The sequence below is a fragment of the Camelus dromedarius genome, chromosome 15 (assembly GCF_036321535.1).
Source record: "Camelus dromedarius isolate mCamDro1 chromosome 15, mCamDro1.pat, whole genome shotgun sequence".
Taxonomy (NCBI): domain Eukaryota; kingdom Metazoa; phylum Chordata; class Mammalia; order Artiodactyla; family Camelidae; genus Camelus; species Camelus dromedarius.
The window spans coordinates 46,055,385-46,076,460 of record NC_087450.1 but is presented as its reverse complement, the minus strand read 5'-3'; the positions used below and the strand labels follow the sequence as shown (position 1 = coordinate 46,076,460).

At 38.1% G+C, this 21,076-nt stretch overlaps 1 protein-coding gene across 1 annotated transcript in view; it reads left to right on the top strand.

Annotated features, from left to right (window-relative positions):
• The window catches only part of HADHB (hydroxyacyl-CoA dehydrogenase trifunctional multienzyme complex subunit beta), a 36,531-nt gene extending 15,960 nt beyond the window's left edge, over positions 1-20,571 (top strand). The window contains exons 7-16 of the mRNA XM_010991206.3: positions 9,332-9,419; positions 10,515-10,702; positions 11,013-11,193; positions 13,057-13,178; positions 15,222-15,301; positions 15,382-15,429; positions 16,120-16,207; positions 16,583-16,657; positions 17,092-17,256; positions 19,769-20,571. Coding sequence (XP_010989508.1) covers positions 9,332-9,419; positions 10,515-10,702; positions 11,013-11,193; positions 13,057-13,178; positions 15,222-15,301; positions 15,382-15,429; positions 16,120-16,207; positions 16,583-16,657; positions 17,092-17,256; positions 19,769-19,804 — 1,071 coding nt within the window. The 3' untranslated portion in view covers positions 19,805-20,571. The remainder of the gene's footprint in view (positions 1-9,331; positions 9,420-10,514; positions 10,703-11,012; positions 11,194-13,056; positions 13,179-15,221; positions 15,302-15,381; positions 15,430-16,119; positions 16,208-16,582; positions 16,658-17,091; positions 17,257-19,768) is intronic.
• Positions 20,572-21,076: the final 505 nt, after the last annotated feature.

The following is a 21,076-nucleotide window of genomic DNA, read 5'->3' as shown; positions in this document are numbered from 1 at the left end:
TTTTGAATGATGGCCATTCTGACTGGTGTGAGGTGATACCTCATTGTAGTTTTGATTTGCATTTCTCTGATAATTAGTGATATTGAGCATTTTTTCATGTGCTTTTTGATCATTTGTATGTCTTCCTTGGAAAATTGCTTGTTTAAGTCTTCTGCTCATTTTTGGATTGGGTTGTTTATTTTTTTCTTATTGAGTCGTATGAGCTGCTTATATATTCTGGAGATCAAGCCTTTGTCGGTTTCACTTGCAAAAATTTTCTCCCATTCCGTAGGTTTTCTTCTTGTTTTACTTCTGGTTTCCTTTGCTGTGCAGAAGCTTGTAAGTTTCATTAGGTCCCATTTGTTTATTCTTGCTTTTATTTCTTCTAGGAGAAAATTTTTTAAATGTATGTCAGATAATGTTTTGCCTATGTTTTCCTCTAGGAGGTTTATTGTATCTTGTCTTATGTTTAAGTCTTTAATCCATTTTGAGTTGATTTTTGTATATGGTATAAGGGAGTGTTCTAGCTTCATTGTTTTACATGCTGCTGTCCAGTTTTCCCAACACCATTTGCTGAAGAGACTGTCTTTATTCCAATGTATATTCTTGCCTCCTTTGTCGAAGATGAGTTGACCAAAAGTTTGTGGGTTCATTTCTGGGCTTTCTATTCTGTTCCATTGGTCTGTATGTCTGTTTTGGTACCAATACCATGCTGTCTTGATGACTGTAGCTCTATAGAATTGTCTGAAGTCTGGGAGAGTTATTCCTCCAGCCTCTTTCTTTCTTTTCAGTAATGCTTTGGCCATTCTAGGTCTTTGATGGTTCCATATGAATTTTATTATGATTTTTTTCTAGTTCTGTGAAATATGTCCTGGGTAATTGGATAGGGATTGCATTAAATCTGTAGATTGCTTTGGGCAGTGTGACCATTTTAACAATATTGATTCTTCCAATCCAAGAGCATGGAATATCTTTCCACTTTTTAAAGTCTTCTTTAATTTCCTTCATCAATGGTTTATAGTTTTCTGTGTATAATTCTTTCACCTCCTTGGTTAGATTTATTCCCAGATATTTTATTACTTTGGGTGCTATTTTAAAGGGGATTGTTTCTTTACTTTCTTCTCCTGTTGATTTATCGTTAGTGTAAAGAAATGCAACTGATTTTTGAACGTTGATTTTGTTATCTGCTACCTTGCTGAATTCTTCAATCAGCTCTAGTAGCTTTTGTGTGGACCTTTTAGGGTTTTCTATATATAGTAACATGTCATCAGCATATAATGACACTTTTACCTCTTCTTTTCCAATTTGGATCCCTTTTATTTCTTTCTCTTGCCTGACTGCTGTGGCTAGGACTTCCAGGACTATGTTGAATAGGAGTGGTGATAGTGGGCATCCTTGTCTTGTCCCAGATTTTAGTGGGAAGCTTTTGAGTTTTTCACCGTTGAGCACTATGCTGGCTGTAGGTTTGTCATATATAGCTTTTATTATGTTGAGATATGTTCCCTCTATACCCACTTTGGCGAGAGTTTTTATCATAAATGGGTGTTGAATTTTATCAAATGCTTTTTCTGCATCTATTGAGATGATCATGTGGTTTTTGTCCTTTCTCTTGTTGATGTGATGTATTACACTGATTGATTTGCATATGTTGAACCAGCCTTGTGTCCCTGGGATGAACCCCACTTGGTCATGATGTATAATCTTTTTTATGTGTTGTTGGATTCTATTTGCTAAAATTTTGGTGAGGATTTTGGCGTCTATGTTCATCAGTGATATTGGCCTATAATTCTCTTTTTTTGTAGTGTCTTTGCCTGGTTTTGGTATCAGGGTGATGGTGGCTTCATAGAATGAGTTTGGGAGTATTCCTTCCTTTTCAATCGTCTGGAAGAGTTTGAGAAGGACTGGTATGAGTTCTTCTTTGTATGTTTGGTAGAATTCCCCGGTGAAGCTGTCCGGTCCTGGACTTTTATTTGTAGGGAGGTTTTTAATTGCTATTTCTATGTCCTTTCTAGTGATCGGATTGTTCAAGTGTTCAGATTCTTCTTGATTCAGTTTTGGTGGACAGTATGTTTCCAGAAACTTGTCCATCTCCTCTAGGTTATCCAGTTTGGTTCCATATAGTTTTTCATAATATTCTCGTATGATACTCTGTATTTCTATTTTGTTTGCTGTAATTTCTCCATTTTCCTTTCTTATTTTGCTAATTTGTGCTCTCTCTTTTTTCTTCTTTGTGAGTTTGGCCAGAGGTTTGTCGATTTTATTTACTTTTTCAAAAAACCAGCTTTTGGTTTGGTTGATTTTTTTCTATGGTCTTGTTAATCTCTATTGTATTTAATTCCCCTCTGATCTTTATTATTTCCTTCCTTCTGCTGCTTTTTGGGGCTTTTTGTTCTTCTTTTTCTAATTCATTCAGGTGGTGGGTTAAATTGTTTATTTGAGATTGTTCTTCTTTTTTGAGGAAGGCCTGTATCGCTATAAACTTCCCTCTTAGCACTGCCTTTGCTGTGTCCCATAGGTTTTGAGTGGTTGTGCTTTCATTATCATTTGTCTCAAGGTATTTTTTAATTTCAGCTTTGATTTCCTCATTGATCCATTGTTTTTTCAATAACATATTGTTTAATCTCCATGCTTTCCTTTTTTTCTCCTTTGTTTCTCTGTTGTTGATTTCCAGTTTCATGGCATTGTGGTCAGTAAAGATGCTTGAGATAATTTCTATCTTCTTAAAATTGTTGAGGTTTCTTTTGTGCCCAAGTACATGATCGATCCTGGAAAATGTTCCATGTGCACTTGAAAAGAATGTATATCCTATTTTTTGGGGGTGTAATGCTCTGAAAATATCCACCAAATCTAGTTTTTCTATTGTAGTATTTAATTTCTCTGTTGCCTTGTTTATTTTCTGTCTGGAAGATCTGTCTAGTGATGTTAATGCAGTGTTAAAATCTCCAACTATGATTGTATTCCCATCAATATCCCCCTTTATCTCTGTTAGTAATTCTTGTATGTACTTAGGTGCTCCTATATTGGGTGCATATATATTAACGAGTGTAATATCCTCATCTTGTATCACTCCTTTAATCATTATAAAATGTCCTTCTTTATCTTTCTTTATGGCCTTTGTTTTAAAGTCTATTTTGTCTGAAATCAGTACTGCAACACCTGCTTTTTTGGCTTTTCCATTTGCATGGAATATCCTTTTCCATCCTTTCACTCTCAATCTATATGTGTCCTTCTCCCTGAAGTGGGTCTCTTGTATGCAGCATATTGAAGGTTCTTGCTTTATTATCCAGTCTGCCACTCTGTGTCTTTTGACTGGAGCATTTAGTCCATTAACATTTACAGTAATTAATGATAGATGTGTGTTTATTGCCATTTTGAACTTATCTTTGCAGTTGAATTGGTATAGCCTCTTTGTTCCTTTCTTCTTCCTTTTGTGGTTTGGTAGTTTTCCTTTGGATTATCATGGATTTTATTTAATTTTTGTGACTCCTTTGTAAATTTTTGGCTTGTGGTTACCCTTTTTTGTAAATCTATCAACCCATTACTATAACTGTTTTTATTAAACTGATAGTAACATGATCTCAAACCCATCCTACTGTTAAAAAAATTTAAAAAAGAAAGAAAAAAATATTCTGTATTTCCCTGCCTCCCTCTCCCACTCTCAGTGATTTGTATGTCTTCTTTTATAATTTCATGTTTACTTTATTTGTAATTCATGAGTTATCACCTTTCCAGTTGTGTGTTTCTCATTTCTGTAGCATCCTGCTGCTTTTCTATTTAGAATAGCCCTTTCAATATTTCTTTTAGCATGGGTTTAGTGTTGCTAAACTCCTGCAGCTTTTTTTTGTCTGTGAAACTCTTTATTTCTCCTTCTATCCTCAAGGATAGCCTTGCTGGATAAAGGATCCTAGGCTGCATCTTTTTTTCATTCAGGGCTTTGAATATATCTTGCCACTCCCTTCTGGCCTGTAGTGTTTGTGTAGAGAAATCAGCTGAGAGCCTTATGGGGGTTCCCTTGTAACTTACTCTTTGCTTTTCTCTTGCTGCCTTTAGAATCCTTTCTTTATCCTTGACTCTGGCCATCTTGATTATGATATGTCTTGGGTTCTTCCTGTTTGGGACCCTCTGAGCTTCCTGTACTTGGATATCTGATTCCTTCTTTAAATTTGGGAAGTTTTCAGTCATGATTTCTTCAAAAACCTTTTCAATCCCCTTTGATCTTTCTTCTCCTTCTGGGACCCCTATTATGCGAAGATTGGGACGCTTTATATTATCCCATAGGTCCCTTATGCTATTTTCATTATTTTTTATTTGCTTCTCTTGTAGTTCTTCTGAATGGGTGCTTTCTATTGCCCTGTCTTCTAGATCACTAATTCGTTCCTCTGCATTATCTAGTCGGCTTTGCACAGCTATTAGATCATTCCTCATCTCTCTCAATGAGTTTACCCATTCTACTTGGCTCTTCTTTATAGCTTCAATTTCATTTTTGACATATTTTATATCTCTAAACACTATCTCTTTTAATTCCTTCAGCAATTCGATCACTCCTTTTTTGAAATCTTGATCTAGTAGGCTATCGATGTCTATTTCGTTGATCTTTCTTTCAGGGGATTTCTCTTGTTCTTTTAATTGGGAAAGGTTTTTCTGCTTCTTCATCTTGCTCATACCTCTTTGGCACTGTGGTTTATGGAGTATCAGTTGTTTATTTTGGTCCTTAAGGATTTTATCTATCTGATGCCTATTTAGGAATAGAACTTAGGAAAAAAAGAAAAAAAAAAAAGAGAGAGAGAAAGAATTTTAAAAGAAGGGAGAAAGAGGGTTTGAAAACAGTGTATAATGAATAATAGAAGAGTGAGTTGAAGCAGAGTATTAATCGGGTTGAGACGTCCTTTTGAAACCTTTACAAAAAAGGGGGGGGGAGATGAATAGATGTATTTGAAACCTGTGTCTAATCAATAACAGGACATCAAAACCCAAGAGAAATAGAAATGAATTAAGAAGTAAAGATTAAGAGAGTAATAGAAAATAGAACAGGTAAAAACAGATTTAAAAAAAAAGGGGGGGGGTGTTTTTTGGTGTTCTCCTGGAGTCTGTGTGCTTTTAATGTGAAGTCTTTCTGTCTTCGTCCTGTTTTAGAAGCTCAGCTTGCTGTTTTCAGAGGCCCTCCGTTGGCGCCCTCTTCTGTTCTGCTCCCAGCACCTGTCGGCAAGCCGATCGCGCCTCCTCCTAACACTGGGTCAGGTGCAGCTCTCTGCTGTGGGCGGGCGGGTCGCTGCCCCTCCGGATGCCGCAGTCAGATGTTGCAGACTGGCCGGGTAGGAGGGCGGGTCGTGCCCCTTCCCAGCACCTCGGTCAGGGGCTGTGTTCCTGCCGGAAAGGCGGGGGGCCGCTCTCGCTCTACCTGCGCCGCCGCCGGTAGCTCCGCTGCTCTGTGCGGCTGCGCGCTCCGCCCTGGTCGGCGCTCCGCGGGTGGGCTCGGGGAAGACCCAGGGACAGCCCTGTCCCTGCTCCGAGCCAAAACCCAGCTCCTTGTTTGTCTTTGTGGAGCAAGTTCTCTGAGGGACCAGGATGGAAGGATCCTATCTGCCCCGGGCTGCAGGCCAGTCTCAGTCTGGCCTTTGAGGCTGCTAAGCCCTTCTGTGCGGATGCAGGTTTCGCCCCCGCCCCCGCCTGGGTGCTCAGCGCGGAGGATATGGCGGCTGTGCCTGCGCCCCGCCTCTCTTCCCCCGAAAACTTTCCGCGGGTTTTCAGAGATGGGGGTGTGCACCCTTCCCCCGAGAGCACCTCAACCTTGCTGTTTTATGGAGGGCCCAGGTTGTTCTGCCCTGTGCACCCACAGCCACGGCGCGCAGCCCCTTGTGTTCCCCCGGGGCTGCCTCCGTGCAGCCACTTCCATCCTCCGCCCGGCTTGTGCAGCCTGGCCCTGCCCGCAGCTGCCGGCCCGTGTCTCAGGCTGGGTGTCGGGGGGACGCTCTGTGCCCGTTTAACTTAGTTCTGTTAGTCAAGGGCTGCTCTGTACAGATCCGAGCCTCGGAGGCTCCCCCTCCGTCCCGCTGGCCTCTCAGTTGGAGAGGGGAGACCCAGCGAGCGAGCGCCAGTCCTCCTTTGTCGCCCCCCCGCGGGACCCGTCCCGCGCTGCTTTGCCTTTTGTTCTTTCTTTTTTCCTTTTCTCCTACCAGATTTTTGGCGTCTTTATCTTTTGAAGAGGGCGATGTTCTGTCGGAGTTCCACAGGTGCTCTGGTTGGCTGAGTGGGTCTGTAGATGTGGGTCTTGGTGTATTTGTGGGAGAGGGTGACCTGTGAGCGTCCTTCTACTCCGCCATCATCTCCGTCTCGAATCAATCTGAATTTTAATTAATACAGTTTACTCTAAAAGTTACTAAAATAGTTATGTTTGACTTAAGTGTGATTTTACTACTTGAATTATTTCATATTTAAAAGAACTGTAGTATAAATTAGATGACATGCTATTCTAGTATATATTTATACTATACTATAAATCAAATCAATTATTTGACTTGTTTTGGTATATATTAATTTGTTTATCTCTTAGGAAAATAAAGATTATGGTAAAGTAGGGCTGATGTAACTTTTAGTAATGTTAGTGTGGCTTCTAATTAACTTAAAATTTCAGCATTTTACAGAGAACTTATTTCATAACATAGTTTTTATTGGAGTTAGCTTGTTCATTTGTTCTCATTGACTAGATGACACATAGGTCAGTTTTTATTAAAAACTTTGGGAGTTTACTTTTACCCTAGTTGGCAAAGCCTCATGTAGTGTTTATTGAGCAACCAAGATGATGACAGGCCTTGGATTTCCTGTGGCACGTCCTACAGGAATTTCATAATGAATAGTCCAAACACATTTTCTGGGCTTTGTTTCAATTTGAAAGTGACTATTTGGATAAAGTTGGCAACAAAGCACATTTCAGTGTGCTAAGCATTTTCTCTGTTTCTGGTTTATGCTAGCCATGTTACTGTTTTCAGGATAGTTGAAAGGGCAGTAACTTTCTTCACTGTCAGCCAAGAGAAGGGAAGATGAACAGGACTGAAAGTAATTGTTTCACCCCACCTTTTTACTTGCCAGTAAATGTTAATGCTGAAAGTCTGGTGTTACCAAAGGCCACAAAAATCAACTACTGTATATTGTCAGGGAGGCAGGAAAGAATTAAGAGCAGGGAAAGGTTTTTTTTTTCCCTTCCTGTTTTTTTGTTTTTCCTTGGACCTTCACACTTCTAAGTGTATCAAATGGGACAATTTTGTGAGTATATCAAGCTATTCATAGTATATTTTCAGCTTTTATATTTCTGAAAAAAACAAAATGACTCATAAAAACACTTAAAAAGTAAATATTAAATCTGTTTTGGTTTTCTTTATATTTCTATTCTGTCCCAGCATTAAAGCCATAATGGGTTTTTTCCCTAAATTTTTTTCCAGAAATTTTTTATGCATATGCAAATGTCAGCTATTGGTTGACATGCAGTAGATTCCCTCTCCCTGACCTGTACTGATACTAAAGGCTAAGTTGCAGGAATAGGTTTCAAGAATGTCTCTCTGAAGTTGTTTTGTAACCTAAAAGCTACCAGCTAGAGAATTTTTTTAAGAACCTGTTTTCTGTATTAATAATGTGATATTGAAATCCTGAAAGGCTTCTGGTGCTGAGTTCCCTTGAACCTGACTCTTGTGAAAAGCCTCAGCATATCTGCCTGCTCTCCAGCTTTAACTAAGAGGCATCTTCCTCCTTTCCTCTCATTGTGCTGTCTAGACCTAAGCTTGCCTTGAGTTCACCGGTAACTACTTCTATTTAAAGTTCCCTCAGTCCTGAGAGTCAACTGGGACCAAAGGACACATGCCAGGAAGGACCTCATGAGGATTAGGCCAGTGTGACCTGAGTGCCCTCCTTCCCTGTCACCTAGAGGCTGGCCTCTCTCTTCCTTTTGGGCTGGTTTACATTGAGAGGCTGACATGCAGTTGCCAGGGAGTATTTACAATGAAGTGTTCAGCACTTAGTATCAGGCCTACTTAGAAAGACCAGGATAAGGTCATGTTGCACGTACACCACTATAACACATTACTGCCTCTATGGATTATGGTAAATAATAGTGAATATGCTAAATAGTACAGGTAGTATAAGTGTAAAGGCAAAAATCGGTTAAGAAACATTGAACCATTTTTAACCTTGACTTTGGAAACATGGTTATCTTACCAAATTATAGGAAATAGATCTTGTATTCTGAGGATAGTTAAATAGTTCAGAAAAAGGCCACTAAACATGAATTCCTGTAATGGGAACCAGAATTTCATAGTAAATGTGGTGGTGATGAGATGGGGTATTGAGTTTTGTTTTTAAAATTTAATATTACAGAAATAAATTTTATTGCTGCACCTATACATTTATTCTTTACATAAACAAAAATGGAATCAGGCACTCATTGGTTTTTTGGCAGCAGATTTTCCTCAATAAATAGTCTAATAAAGTAATAGATGTTCCTGTTTCATTTTTGACTTTTACTGTGCCGTCATAACAGAGGCCATCTTTGCCAGATTAATGGAGAGCCTCAGTTCTTCACAAGGCCCCTCAAATTATTCTCTTTTGAAGCACCGATTATGTCATCACCCTGACCAATTTTCTCTTTTCCAGTTGTTAGCTGGTCTAACTCTTACTTGTCAGAGGCTCACTTGTGGCTCAAGCAGTTTTCCAAAATTTCTCTCATCGATGTCAACTCCTGCATATTTGACACGTTTTCCAGTTCAACTTTGAGTTGGGTCTCCAGTGTGCTGTCTACGCTGTCAGGCAGCCAGTGAACGTGGAGATTGCAGAGTGGGCAGGGACCTGGGTGGGGAGCTGTTGATGAGAGGTCAATTTTTAGAAACTATTTCCATGTTTGATGACTTTTGCTTTACTACTAAGCCTCGTAACTGCAGGAACACAGGTCACGAGGACCCCTCCCCATGATACATTTCATCGTTCTGTCAACCATATTTAACAGGTTTACTTTAGGTTTATTTGAAAATTTAAACAAGTTAAAATCAAATTGCATGCTGATATCCTTAAAGGCTCTGAGAAAAGCATTGCTAAGAAAGACATGAGGTGAGATACAAGAGGACGTAGGCTTGTAGACTCCCCTAGAAAACGGCTACAAGGAATTTGGCAGAGTGTTTGTCAATTACTGGCTAAATGAAAAATTAGACCATTTTTGTGATGGCCTTCATTTTATTTTAAATATTTCTCTGTGGAATATTAAACTCAAATCCTTCCCTGATATACCACACAGTGAAGTAGTGCTTAAAGCATCATTTACATGTAGCACTTCCTTTATAAGTGGTCATTTCACTCACCGTATCTCCTGAAGGCTGCCCTCGGAGCTGGCTTCTCCAACAGGATTCCTGCTCACACTGTCACCATGGCTTGCATCTCTGCCAACCAGGCCATGACCACAGGTATGTTTTTTTGAAAGCAGAAAGTACGTGTTAGTTCTCCTTTGTGTTTTATATGAGCATTAAAAACTCCTCTTACCAGAAAGAAATGATCTCTGAATTTATGTGTCTTTAAAAGTAAGGTAACATTTGAATTTTTAAATTTTTGACAGTAGTTCTTACCTTTTCTTGTTCTCCATACATGAGGGACACAACCATTCATGTAGTTTCTCCACCAGTAGTGTGGCTGGCTACATCAGGGATTAAGTGAAGGGGTATGTCTCTAGAAGGGTGCTTCTGAATTTGAGTCATGAAGAGTTTATAACCTGCTAGGTTTCAAAGTTGGGTGATTCTGATATGGTACTTCCCCATAAAGGTTGTGGCCTTCTTCCCTCCACCATCACCATAGTGACAAATCACTGCTTTTGATGGTACAGCTCTCCTCTACTTTCTCCCTACATCTTGACATTTTTATAATTAGTTACATATTCTCCTAACTTAGCAAAACTGTGGGACATTTTGTAGCATCAGCCTTAATTGTGAAAAGATGGGAAACCTGAAACAGACAGTAATCACGTGCTCTCTTAGTAACATCAGGACCAGGTTGGCAAGCCCACCTCCTGGGTGCCAGGGAATGAAGCCACGCAGCCTGTGACCACTTTCAGTTAAAGCAACAAAATACTTGGCCAGGAGCCATAAAGGGGGCGGGCGGGGGGGCTGCCTTACATCTGAAAGCCAGAATTTCTCTACTTCGTAGTGGAAATTGAAATTCTCTTTATAGGAAAAAAGTCTTTACCAAAACTTAAGCTGGGAACATATAAAATATGCCAAAAGTTCTGGTTTAGAGTATGATTTGTTTGAGAATTGGTCCAATGGATACTTCTGGAAGTTGATGACCATATGACCTAAATGAAACTTGTTTTTCTCTAGTGCAGTGATTGTATTTTTAATCATTTAAAAATATTATCTTAATCCCTCTGGAAAGATAAAACCCTTAATTACAATTGTCGTATAATGCTGATAACTGTTGTACAATTTTTTAATCAAGAAGCTTAAATTATCAACGTCCTGCTAATTTCTTTCAAAGATGCTCATGTCTGTATGAACTGTGCCCTGTAGGTGTCTGCTTGATTGCTTCTGGCCAGTGTGATGTGGTCGTGGCAGGTGGTGTAGAGTTAATGTCCGATGTCCCTATTCGTCATTCAAGGAAAATGAGGAAAATGATGCTTGATCTTAATAAGGCCAAGACCCTTGGACAGCGGCTATCTTTAATCTCTAAATTCAGATTGAATTTCTTGTCACCTGAGGTAAGACTTGGGAGCTCTGACATAAAGACTTGTGTTCCCACAGGATCTGTCTGCAAAAATTTAAAGTTGGGTAAGACAGCACGGGTTCAGTTATACTCTTATAGTTGCAGATTCTGTTAGTTACAAGGGAAGGTTAATTATTTGGTAAAGATGAAAAAAAAAGATGTAAGCCCTTTTTAGAGATGCTGTGCTCTCAAAGAGCTTCCTTTGTCTTGCTCTTAATTAGTAGATTTTAGTATTCCCAAGTAACCCTAGGTGTGGTATAGCACCTGTTACCAGTGTACCTGGTCCTGTGTGTCTCCTTTCTCAGCTCCCTGCGGTGGCTGAGTTTTCCACCAGTGAGACCATGGGCCACTCTGCAGACCGACTGGCTGCTGCCTTTGCTGTTTCTCGACTGGAACAGGATGAGTACGCGCTGCGCTCACACCTCCTGGCCAAGAAGGCACAAGAGGAAGGACTCCTTTCTGATGTTGTGCTGTTCAAAGTACCAGGTAAAACAGTTTGCTCCGCTTTGTAAAGGAGAATGCTTCATGATACTTGTTAGGAAGATCCAAATTACTCCTAAAACTCTAAAAAAGCCCCAAATGACTTCTTGGTAGATATGTTAGTTCTGTTTTCAGAATACTCAGCCTTTATTCTTTTTTTTTTTTTTTTTTTTGGTCTCATTTATTCTTTTCTTTTTTTAATTGAAGCATAGTTGGTTTACAATGTTGTGTTAGTTTCTGATGTAGAGCATAGTGATTCAGTTAAACAAACATATATATAAAATTGTTTTTCATTATAGGTTATTACAAGTTATTGAATATAGTTTCCTGTGCTATATAGTAGGACCTTATTTATCTATTTCCATACTCTACTCTTTTTTTTCTTCCAATTTTATTGAGATATAATTGACACACAGTACTGTATAAGTTTCAGGTTTAAAACAATGATTTGACTTACATACAACATGAAATAAATATCGGAATAAGTTCAGTGAACATCCATCATCTCACATAGATACAAAACGAAAGAAATAAAAAGTTTTTCCTTGTGATGAGAACTCAGCATTTACTTTTTTTCTTTTTCAGTTTTATTAGGTAGAGTTATTACAGTTTGACTGCATATATATATTATATTGTATGTACATATATACATTATACTGCACACATGTTTTTTAGTTTACATGTATGTACTGATCATTGTTTCTAAGAACAGATTAGAGCCTTAGCTTTTTAAACTTACATAGTTATCAGAGGAATAAAGCCAACCACAAAATAAGAATCAACAGAATGTAGTAATCCAATCAAAGGACAGTCAAATGTGCTTAAACATATTCAAGAAATCAATCATCTAAGTTATAAATAATAAGTAGTTCATTTGTATCCTTTTTTTTTTTTTAGATTCCACATGTAAATGATATCATATGGCATTTTTCTTTCTCTTTCTGGCCCACTTCACTTAGAATAACTGTCTCCAGGTCCATCCATGTTGCTGCAAATGGCATTCTTTTATTTTTTATGGCTGAGTAGTATTCCATTTTATATATGTACTACATCTTCTTTATCTAGTCATCTGTTGATGGACATTTGGTTTGTTTCCATGTCTTGGCTATTGTAAATAGTGCTGCTATGAACATTGGGGTGCATGTGTCTTTTTGAAGTATATTTTTCTCTGGGTATATGCCCTGGAGTGGGATTGCTGGATCATATGGTAAGTCTATTTTTAGTTTTTTAAGGAACCTCCATACTGTCCTCAATAGTGGCTACACGAAACCGCATTCCCACCAATAATGTAGAGAGGGTTCGTTTTTTTCCACACTGTCTCCAGCATTTATCGTTTGTAGCCTTTTTAATGATGGTCGCTCTGACTGGTGTGAGGTGATATTCATTGTAGTTTTGATTTGCATGTCTCCAACAATTAGTGATGTTGAACATCTTTTCATGTGATTGTTGTTGAGCCTTTATTCTTAAACATGGACTCAAGTTTCAATTTATGTTGTAACAACAGGTAAACATTTTAAAAAGAAAACTTTTTCAAAGTCTCCTTTTAGATATCCCTGATATATTTTAGTTCTTTATATACATGCCAATTTTCATTCATACGTCTTCTGGATAGAATAGCCAAATGTGAATGAGTAGCTTAAGAAAATAGAATGTCCTTTTTTTTTTTCATTAAATCATTTAGATTATTTCCCAATGTCCTCTAAGAGTTTAGTTAAAATTTGATATCTTGACAACTGTAAAAGTCTTTTTTTTTAGTGACTAGGTAAGATTTATGTTTTATTTGTTGATCTAATTTTTCAAGCATATTTCTCTAGAGAATATATATAATGCTTGTGGTTCCTTAGAGTTAAAAAAGTCATGTCTTTATAGGAAAAGATACAGTTACCCAAGATAATGGCATTCGTCCTTCCTCCCTGGAGCAGATGGCCAAACTAAAACCTGCATTCATCAAGCCCTATGGCACAGTGACAGCTGCAAATTCTTCCTTCCTGGTAGCTATGTGTGCTCTATGTGTTCACTAGTGACTTATATTTGTGTACTCTCAATAGAAAAGCCCAAGATAGACGCATTTGTGTGTATTATGAATAGAAGCTTAAAAATATAGTTACTCATTACAAAGATAATGTTGAAATAAAGTCATGGTTTTTAAAGCCATTGAAGTCACCTGTTCCAGCCACTGTTCTGATACAAAAAGCTGTTCTCTTCAGGCACTTCACCAGTCAAAAAACTGGCTGCCTATGCTTGGCACTGGAGATGAAGAGAACAGTTGATTATAATATAGTGAGAAAGTTCTGTGGTGGTTGTAAGCATAGGCTGTTGGAGAAGATACATACATGGGTGAGTCAGAGAGGCTTCTTAGAGGCGGTAACAGTTGAGCAGCGAATCTTAAAGGAAGAGTACAAGCCAATTGAAGAAGTGTAAAAAGGCATCCTAGGCAAAGAGAACAGCAAATGCAAAATCAGAGTTATAGGAACAAGAATTCCTTTGGAGAAAAGCGCGGTTGGAATATAGGATATAAATTTGGGGAGTCGTGTTAAGACTTGGAAGGTAGGCCAGGAGAGTGACAAAATACCTCTTCTAGCTCTGATTGTTAGAAAATGATGCTTCCTCCCGACCCCCAGGTTACTTTCCTATAAGCATCATGGAATAAATCTACCCTCATTTTTTTGGGTGTGATTTTACTATCTTCAAGTAGCTTTATATCCTTCCTCGGTTTTTTTTTTCTTTTTCCTCCTCTTCAATTAAACATCCCTATTGATTAGGCTTGTAAGATGTGGTTTCCCTTCTATTCCACCTTGGGTGTGGTCTTCTGGATGTAGTTCATCTGGTCAGTATTTCTTTTACAATATAACTCCCCTACCTGGACATAAAGTCTAGAAGGATAGGCAAATGTTTGACATATTTGACCTTCATAAGTGACAATTTAATGCCTGCTCCTGAGCTAGGGGAAGGGTACCTGGGGTGGTTCCAGCTGGATGGTAAACCACCCTGTAAAGCCCGAGTGATGAAGGACCGGTTAGATGATGGTTTCCAAAACCAAATTGGATGATAGGGCCATATGGCCTGGGCTGCATTCTTGGCAGATATGAACCCCCTCGATTATTTCTGAGGTGTGCTGGTTTATACCTTGAAAATCAGCAACACAAATCATCAGAGGTGATGCATCATAGATCTGTGAATTTTCAGAAATGTTGTTAGTGTACCACATTCATTGCAATTTTGTGCACATTGAATATATTATTAATGTGATGCTCATAAACCATTTATTATGTATAAGTCACCTGTGATTCCAGACTTTATGGCCGCCCTGTTGGTAGTGGCACCATAGCCTTTGCAAGGTTACTGAGTTATAAAAAATACAGCCTAATGTGGTGAAATTGTTTTGATTTTCAAACTCTAGAGAGTAGTTTCCTTTCCTTTGGAATTTTGGATTTTTTTTTCAGCTCTTTCTTTTGAAGCAATGAAATGGTGAAGGACTACCTCTTTATCCCCTTAGTTGTCAGTTGGGAAAAACACATGGGGTGTGTCCAGAGAAGAAGACCATGGTTCTTATGTTCTCAGCTGTCTGCCTGTTTCTCCTTCTCCCACCAGTCTGCTTGTTATACAGTCTCAATAGAAGGAAGTCATCTTGGAGCCACAGGCAGGAAGCAGCTGAGAAACAGTCCAGAAAATGTGAAAGTAAATCAGTAAATAGGACATTTTTTTGAGATTATTTTAATTCATAGAATTCCTCATATTCTGCACCAACAGCAAAAAACTTTTCGTTTATTATGAATGCGTATTTTTAGAGTTGCCTATCTGCCTCATCCGTTTTGATAATTATGGTGCTTTTTGAACAGGCTCTTCTACTTTCATCCTCCAAAAATGGGTCACTGTGTGTGTTTGAATTATGATTTAATGATGGAGAAAATGGAAAGGTTTTGTTATATTAGAATCACTGTATAATTAGATTCAGGAACAGCATAAAAGATGGCTGTAGAAAGACCTCTGGGCAGACTGAGGAATATACTATTGCTGTTTGGTTGACATTTCAGACGGATGGTGCATCTGCAGTGCTGATTATGGCAGAGGAAAAAGCTCTGGCCATGGGCTATAAGCCGAAGGCATATTTGAGGTAAAGTCATGTTCAAATAAATTGCCTCTGGTTTCTTTTCTTTATTACTGAAACTAACCCCTCTATTTTTTTTAATCTAGGAATTTTGTGTATGTGTCTCAGGATCCAAAAGATCAGCTTTTACTTGGGTAGGTAGCAATGCATATCCTTGGATTATAATCAGAAGTATTTGGTTACCCACATTATTACATAGATTTTAAAGTACATTGAGCCCGGAGTGCATAATTGGTTTGTGTGTTGACTTTTTTTAAATAATAATAATCCTTTGTGTTGGTTTATCATTTTATAGTTTTGGATTCTTTTCCACTTTTACTATACTTTTCTACTTACGTATATAGCTTGGTATTCTTTATATTAAGCTGTCATAAGTATTTTTTTCATATTGCCACACACTCTGCTACACAGTCTTCAGAACAGCTTTTTGTAAAAAGCTCCTAATGTTTGGACTACTCCCCCTCCCTCACAAGGCTCACCCTCACTGGCCTCCATTATGTCCCTTAACTTGCCATGCCCATGCTTACGCTGTGCCCTTCGAAGTCTGTGTTCTTCTAACTCTTCACATTATTAGTTTGTCCTTCTCTTTCATCGTTGACTTGCTTATATTCTGTTTCTCTGAATCTAGAATATCACCTGCAAAGTCAGAGGCCATGTCTGTTCAGTTCACTGTTGTATCACTGGCACTTTATATTTCTACAGTAGAATCAGTGAATGAGTGGAGGACATTCTAATAATTATATAAAACTCAGTTTGGAGAATATGAAGGAGCTCTTACGTTAAAAATTAGCATTTTAACATGTCATCAATTTTTTTCTTTTCAGACCAACATATGCTACTCCAAAAGTTCTAGAAAAGGCAGGATTAACATTGAATGATATTGATGCTTTTGAATTTCATGAAGCTTTCTCAGTAAGTCACTTTAAAGACACATAGCAAGGGACTATAATCATAAAAATTGTAGTCTGTGTTTGTGGGAGAGAGCAAGGCATCGTTTATAATATGAGTAAAACTGGAGTGGAGCTTAATATTTGAAGTACTGATATATGCTGCTGGGAGGGGCATGAGGGGAGGAATCCAGGGCCACACATACAGAGTTGAAAAGTGCACCTTTTGAGGCTATCTCTTAGAGGCCCTTCAAAAGTACCAGATTTTTTCTTTAAGAGATTCTCAATGAAGACTGAGTTAAAAATTTGCTCAACTTTAGAGTTAGACAATCTCATGTGTAAAAGAAATCCTCAAAGGATGTTACCAACAGGGTTCTTACTGAGTTATTATCCCTTCTAGGGTCAGATTTTGGCTAATTTGAAAGCCATGGATTCTGACTGGTTTGCACAAAACTACATGAATAGAAAAGCCAAGGTAAGTTTCTGATTAAAAATATGCTTGGGGAAGGAGGATATAGCTCAAATGGTAGAGCGCATGCTTAGCATGCAGGAGGTCCTGAGTTCAATCCCCAGTACCTCCATTAAAAAAAAAAAAAGAACTAATAATAAATAAATAGACCTAATGACTTCCTCCCCAAAAAATAAAGTTAAAAAAAATATGCTTGAATTTCTAAATCACTTTAATATTTGGAGCTTTGTTACCTTCTAATAAAAATATGAAGAGGAAAGCTTTTTCTTATGAAGAATTACGTCTTTCATTACATGTATCTGTTTCTTAGTTGGAAAATAGTTCCTAGAAATTCTTGAGATAAAATAAAAGCAAAATTTTAGATTGTCTATTGTTCACCACTCTGATGTTTTCTTAGGTAAACTCACCTTTACATTTGTGCCTGTTTTTGTGGGAGCCAGGTTGGAGTGCCTCCCTTGGAGAAGTTTAACAACTGGGGTGGATCACTGTCCTTGGGACACCCATTTGGAGCCACTGGCTGTCGGTTGGTCATGGCAGCTGCCAACAGATTACGGAAGGAAGGAGGCCAGTATGGTTTAGTTGCCGCCTGTGCAGCTGGAGGGCAGGTATGTCCCAGAAGCTCCATAGGAGCTTCTAGGAAGTCATTTTCTTGGAAACAAACTCATCCACGAATGTTTGATTTAGTTTAGTTTGAAACATTCTTAGAGCAATTTTTCTGATGGCAGAGAACCAGGAAAAAGAAAACAGGGTACAATTTTGGGGGGAATAGGGTACAATTGTAATTCTGATAGTACTTTGGAGGGAAGATATTATTTAAATCCAAGCTTTTCTTTTCCCTAAAATATTGTTTACATTTTTTGTTCATAAAAGTAATACACACTCATTATGGAAATCACAGAAAATACAATAAGTATGTAGAAAAAAATTAGAATCTTCTGTAATCCCCTCATCAGACACTGTCATTATTCACACTTTGATGTATTTTCTCCTTTAATAATAAAATTTTATTCATTTATCTAGTCACCATGAGACCTTGTCTATAAAATCTCTCCAAGAGGTAAACTTTCTTGAGAACTGAACTATACTTTAATGGAGAATTAATTTACCTCTGGATAACTTATTGCTATTTAGCTGGGGGAAATTATGTTTTTCTTTAGGCTTTTTCTATCTGCTTTACTTGTGTTACAGACACAACTTCCTACCTGCTATAGCATGTCACTGTGGAAATAAAATCCAAAAGGAAGGCTGGCTGTAACCTTTTTTTTTTTAACCCTGATGGAAACAGATTTGATTTTTCTCCAGATTACAGAAACTTTCTGTTACTAATCAAGATGAATAAATAAGATATGTAAAAGTATAAACATCTTACATTTAAAAGCCTTTATTTATGGCTTTTCCTCAGAGACTTTGAAGAAGCAAGGGATCAGTTATTTTTAAGTTGGAATATTTTAGACTTCACCGTCAAAAGCATTTCCTAATCTGTGTAACTTCATTTATAGAAAACCACTGTCGGTTAGAACTGGAGCCCTCCCGCTTGTCTTCCTATGCCAGCCTTAAACAAGGGCAGTGACTAGTGCATAGTCCACGTAGGTTAGTGTCCTTTGGTTTTGAGTGTTCCCGAATTTTTTTTATCTAGCACTTAAGAGTATTAATACTAGATGCTTTTGTGGATGAACAAAGAATAATACCCAGTATTATTATTTTTTTTTAGAAGTTTACAAGATAGTGAGGAGAGAGATGATGCATCCTAGAAACTAGATTAAACTTGGCATTGTTTCATCAGGAGCCAAATGAGCGACACAAACATGATGAGGTCAAGGAGGAATCCACCATTGTGGATCGAGAGCAGGATTTCTCAGCTTTGGCACTGTTAACATTTTTGGACCAGATAGTTCTTTGTTGTGAGGGGTTGTGCTGTGTGGTGTAGGATGTTTAATATAGTCAATACCCACTAGAGACCAGTACCAAACCGCCCAGTCCCTCACTATATACACACAGTTGGAACAACCAAAAATATCTCCAGACATTGCTAAATGTCCACTGGGGAGGGTAGGGGGCAAAGTCACCCCCAGTTATTCAGAGTGATATAAAAGATTTGGAACATGAAAACAACACATTTTAAATAAAACAAGTGAAGGAATATTCTCCTTACCATGGTTCCTTCTAGGACAACCGCAAGTCAGTCATACCTCCCCATCCCCGTTCTTTTGTTTGCTTGGTGCCTCTATCGAGGCGTTTAACAGTCTGTTTTGAACTAGAGTGTATATTAGATTGAGGACAGAGACCATTTAGCAAATCTTTGTACAGTGTTCAGTTTGGTGCCTTATAAATATAGTTGCTTAATAAACATTTGTGGGGATTGAATTGAATCTAGAAGCAGGGAGATTAGTTAGGCTGTTAACGAGTTTGGTGGTAGTCCAAAAGATAGAATGACTATGATTATCAGATAGGATTTAGACTCACGGAATCATAAATTTCTATGCTAGGTTTAAACTAGGGAGATAATGAGTACATGGCACTGTGCATAGTGCCGGGGGAGGGATTTTTTACCTTTTTAGCTTTGAGGGCCCTCAGATCATCTTCACTGGTGTAGAGTAGCGAAGAGGAGACCAGGTTTTGGAATCATCTGGTTTCAAATCCTGGCCCTATTGCTTACTAGCTCTGTGGATTTGGATAAGTAACTTAACTTTTCAAAGCCTCAGTTTTCTCATCTAGAGGCTTAGTTTTGTTGGCATTCACTGCATCATGTGTCTTTTTGTATGCTAAAAAGGCCCCCATGGCTTCTCATTTTAATTGCAGCCACTCACAGTGTATCTACTGGGAATCAGACTCTACCAGACTCCGATGCGTATATTATGTGTGTGTGCGCACACACGTTGTATGCTATCTAATTTAATGCTCACGAAAACACTGTGAAGTAGGCACCATGAGCCCCATTTTATGCAGGAAACTGAGGTTCAGATTGGCTAATAACTTTCCCAAGAACACATGGGGTTTGAATGGCAGAGCCAGGAGTAAACTCCAAAGCCTCATTGTCCCCGTTGTTCTCTGCTGCCTCTGTACTGCCAGATTCACTGCTTTTCATTGCTCTCACTGAACTTTTTTTTCCCTTTACAGGGCCATGCCATGATAGTGGAAGCTTATCCAAAATAATAGATCAAGAAGAGGTGACCTGGAGTTTCTCTGCAACACTCACCCTAGGCAATGCCATTTCAATGCATTACTCAGTGACATCTGTAGTTTCTAGGTCCTCTAAGGAAAATGAAATTTGTGGCCTTCTGTTAAATACTTTGCAATTAAGCCTTGCCAGTGTTCTGAGCTTTCCAATAATCATGGCTTACTGCTCTTTCAGGGATTTCTTAGTCACCAGAATCTCTCACAGTGATAAGTTTAAGCAATTATGTTTGGTCTCTATTATGAGTAATTGCAGTTTAGGGGAGAGATTAGCTGAGATTTGGAATCATCTTTGTATCATTTGCAAATTATAACTCATTCTTACTTGTTACCCAAAGGTAAATGTTTTCTATAAAATACAGACCAATGTGCCTAAATTAACTTAATTATGGAAAGATAATTCAGGGTCTAAACATCACTGAAAACTTACAGTAAATGTTTAGATATATAGATACCATATTGGTTAACCTTAATGAAGGGGAAAAGTATTAGAGAACTGTTTGTCTTATTTTTTCATAGAGGTAAAAGGTTGCTCTGTTGGCTTAGGAACAAATTTTGCTTTTGATTACTCATTTGTAACTTCTAACCATTTTATTCAACCATGAGGCTGTTAGGAACATAAAGAAGGTCCTTCTTTAGAATAATACTTTTTTCCCCTTTTGCCCAACTGAAGTAAATGTATCACTATTTGGAGATGCTTCTGTTTTCCAGGTTTAATGAAGTATAAAGAGATTTTTAAAATTTAATCAACATACTAAAAATCCTCTCAATTTTTGACAACCAAAGTGCATTAAGTGACATGTGTGCTAGTGCTTTGAAGAAGCAGAGGTCTCAGTTGCAACCATTTATGTGAATGTTGTTTAGGTCTATGAAAGTTACTGGCAATCAGAATCATCCTGCAGTTCAGGGACAGACTGGGCAAGGGAGCAAGTGCTAACCTCTTAAAAGATTATTTGAGAGTCCCAGCATCGTTTCTCCATGAGTTCATTGGTAAGTTCAATATAATACAAGTTTTTAACACTAAACCATTATATTTCCTTTTGACAAAAATCAACTCTAGATAAGTTAAATATAAAAGGTAAAAAACTTTAAAATTTAGAAAAAAATACGACTATGACCTAAGGTTGGGGCAGGGAGGATTTCTTAAACAAGACATTTAAAGTGTTACCATAAAAGGAAAGACCTATAAATTGGCCTATGTTGAAATAGGAATGTTCTTTATATGATAGAGTGGAAAGACAAGCCACAAAT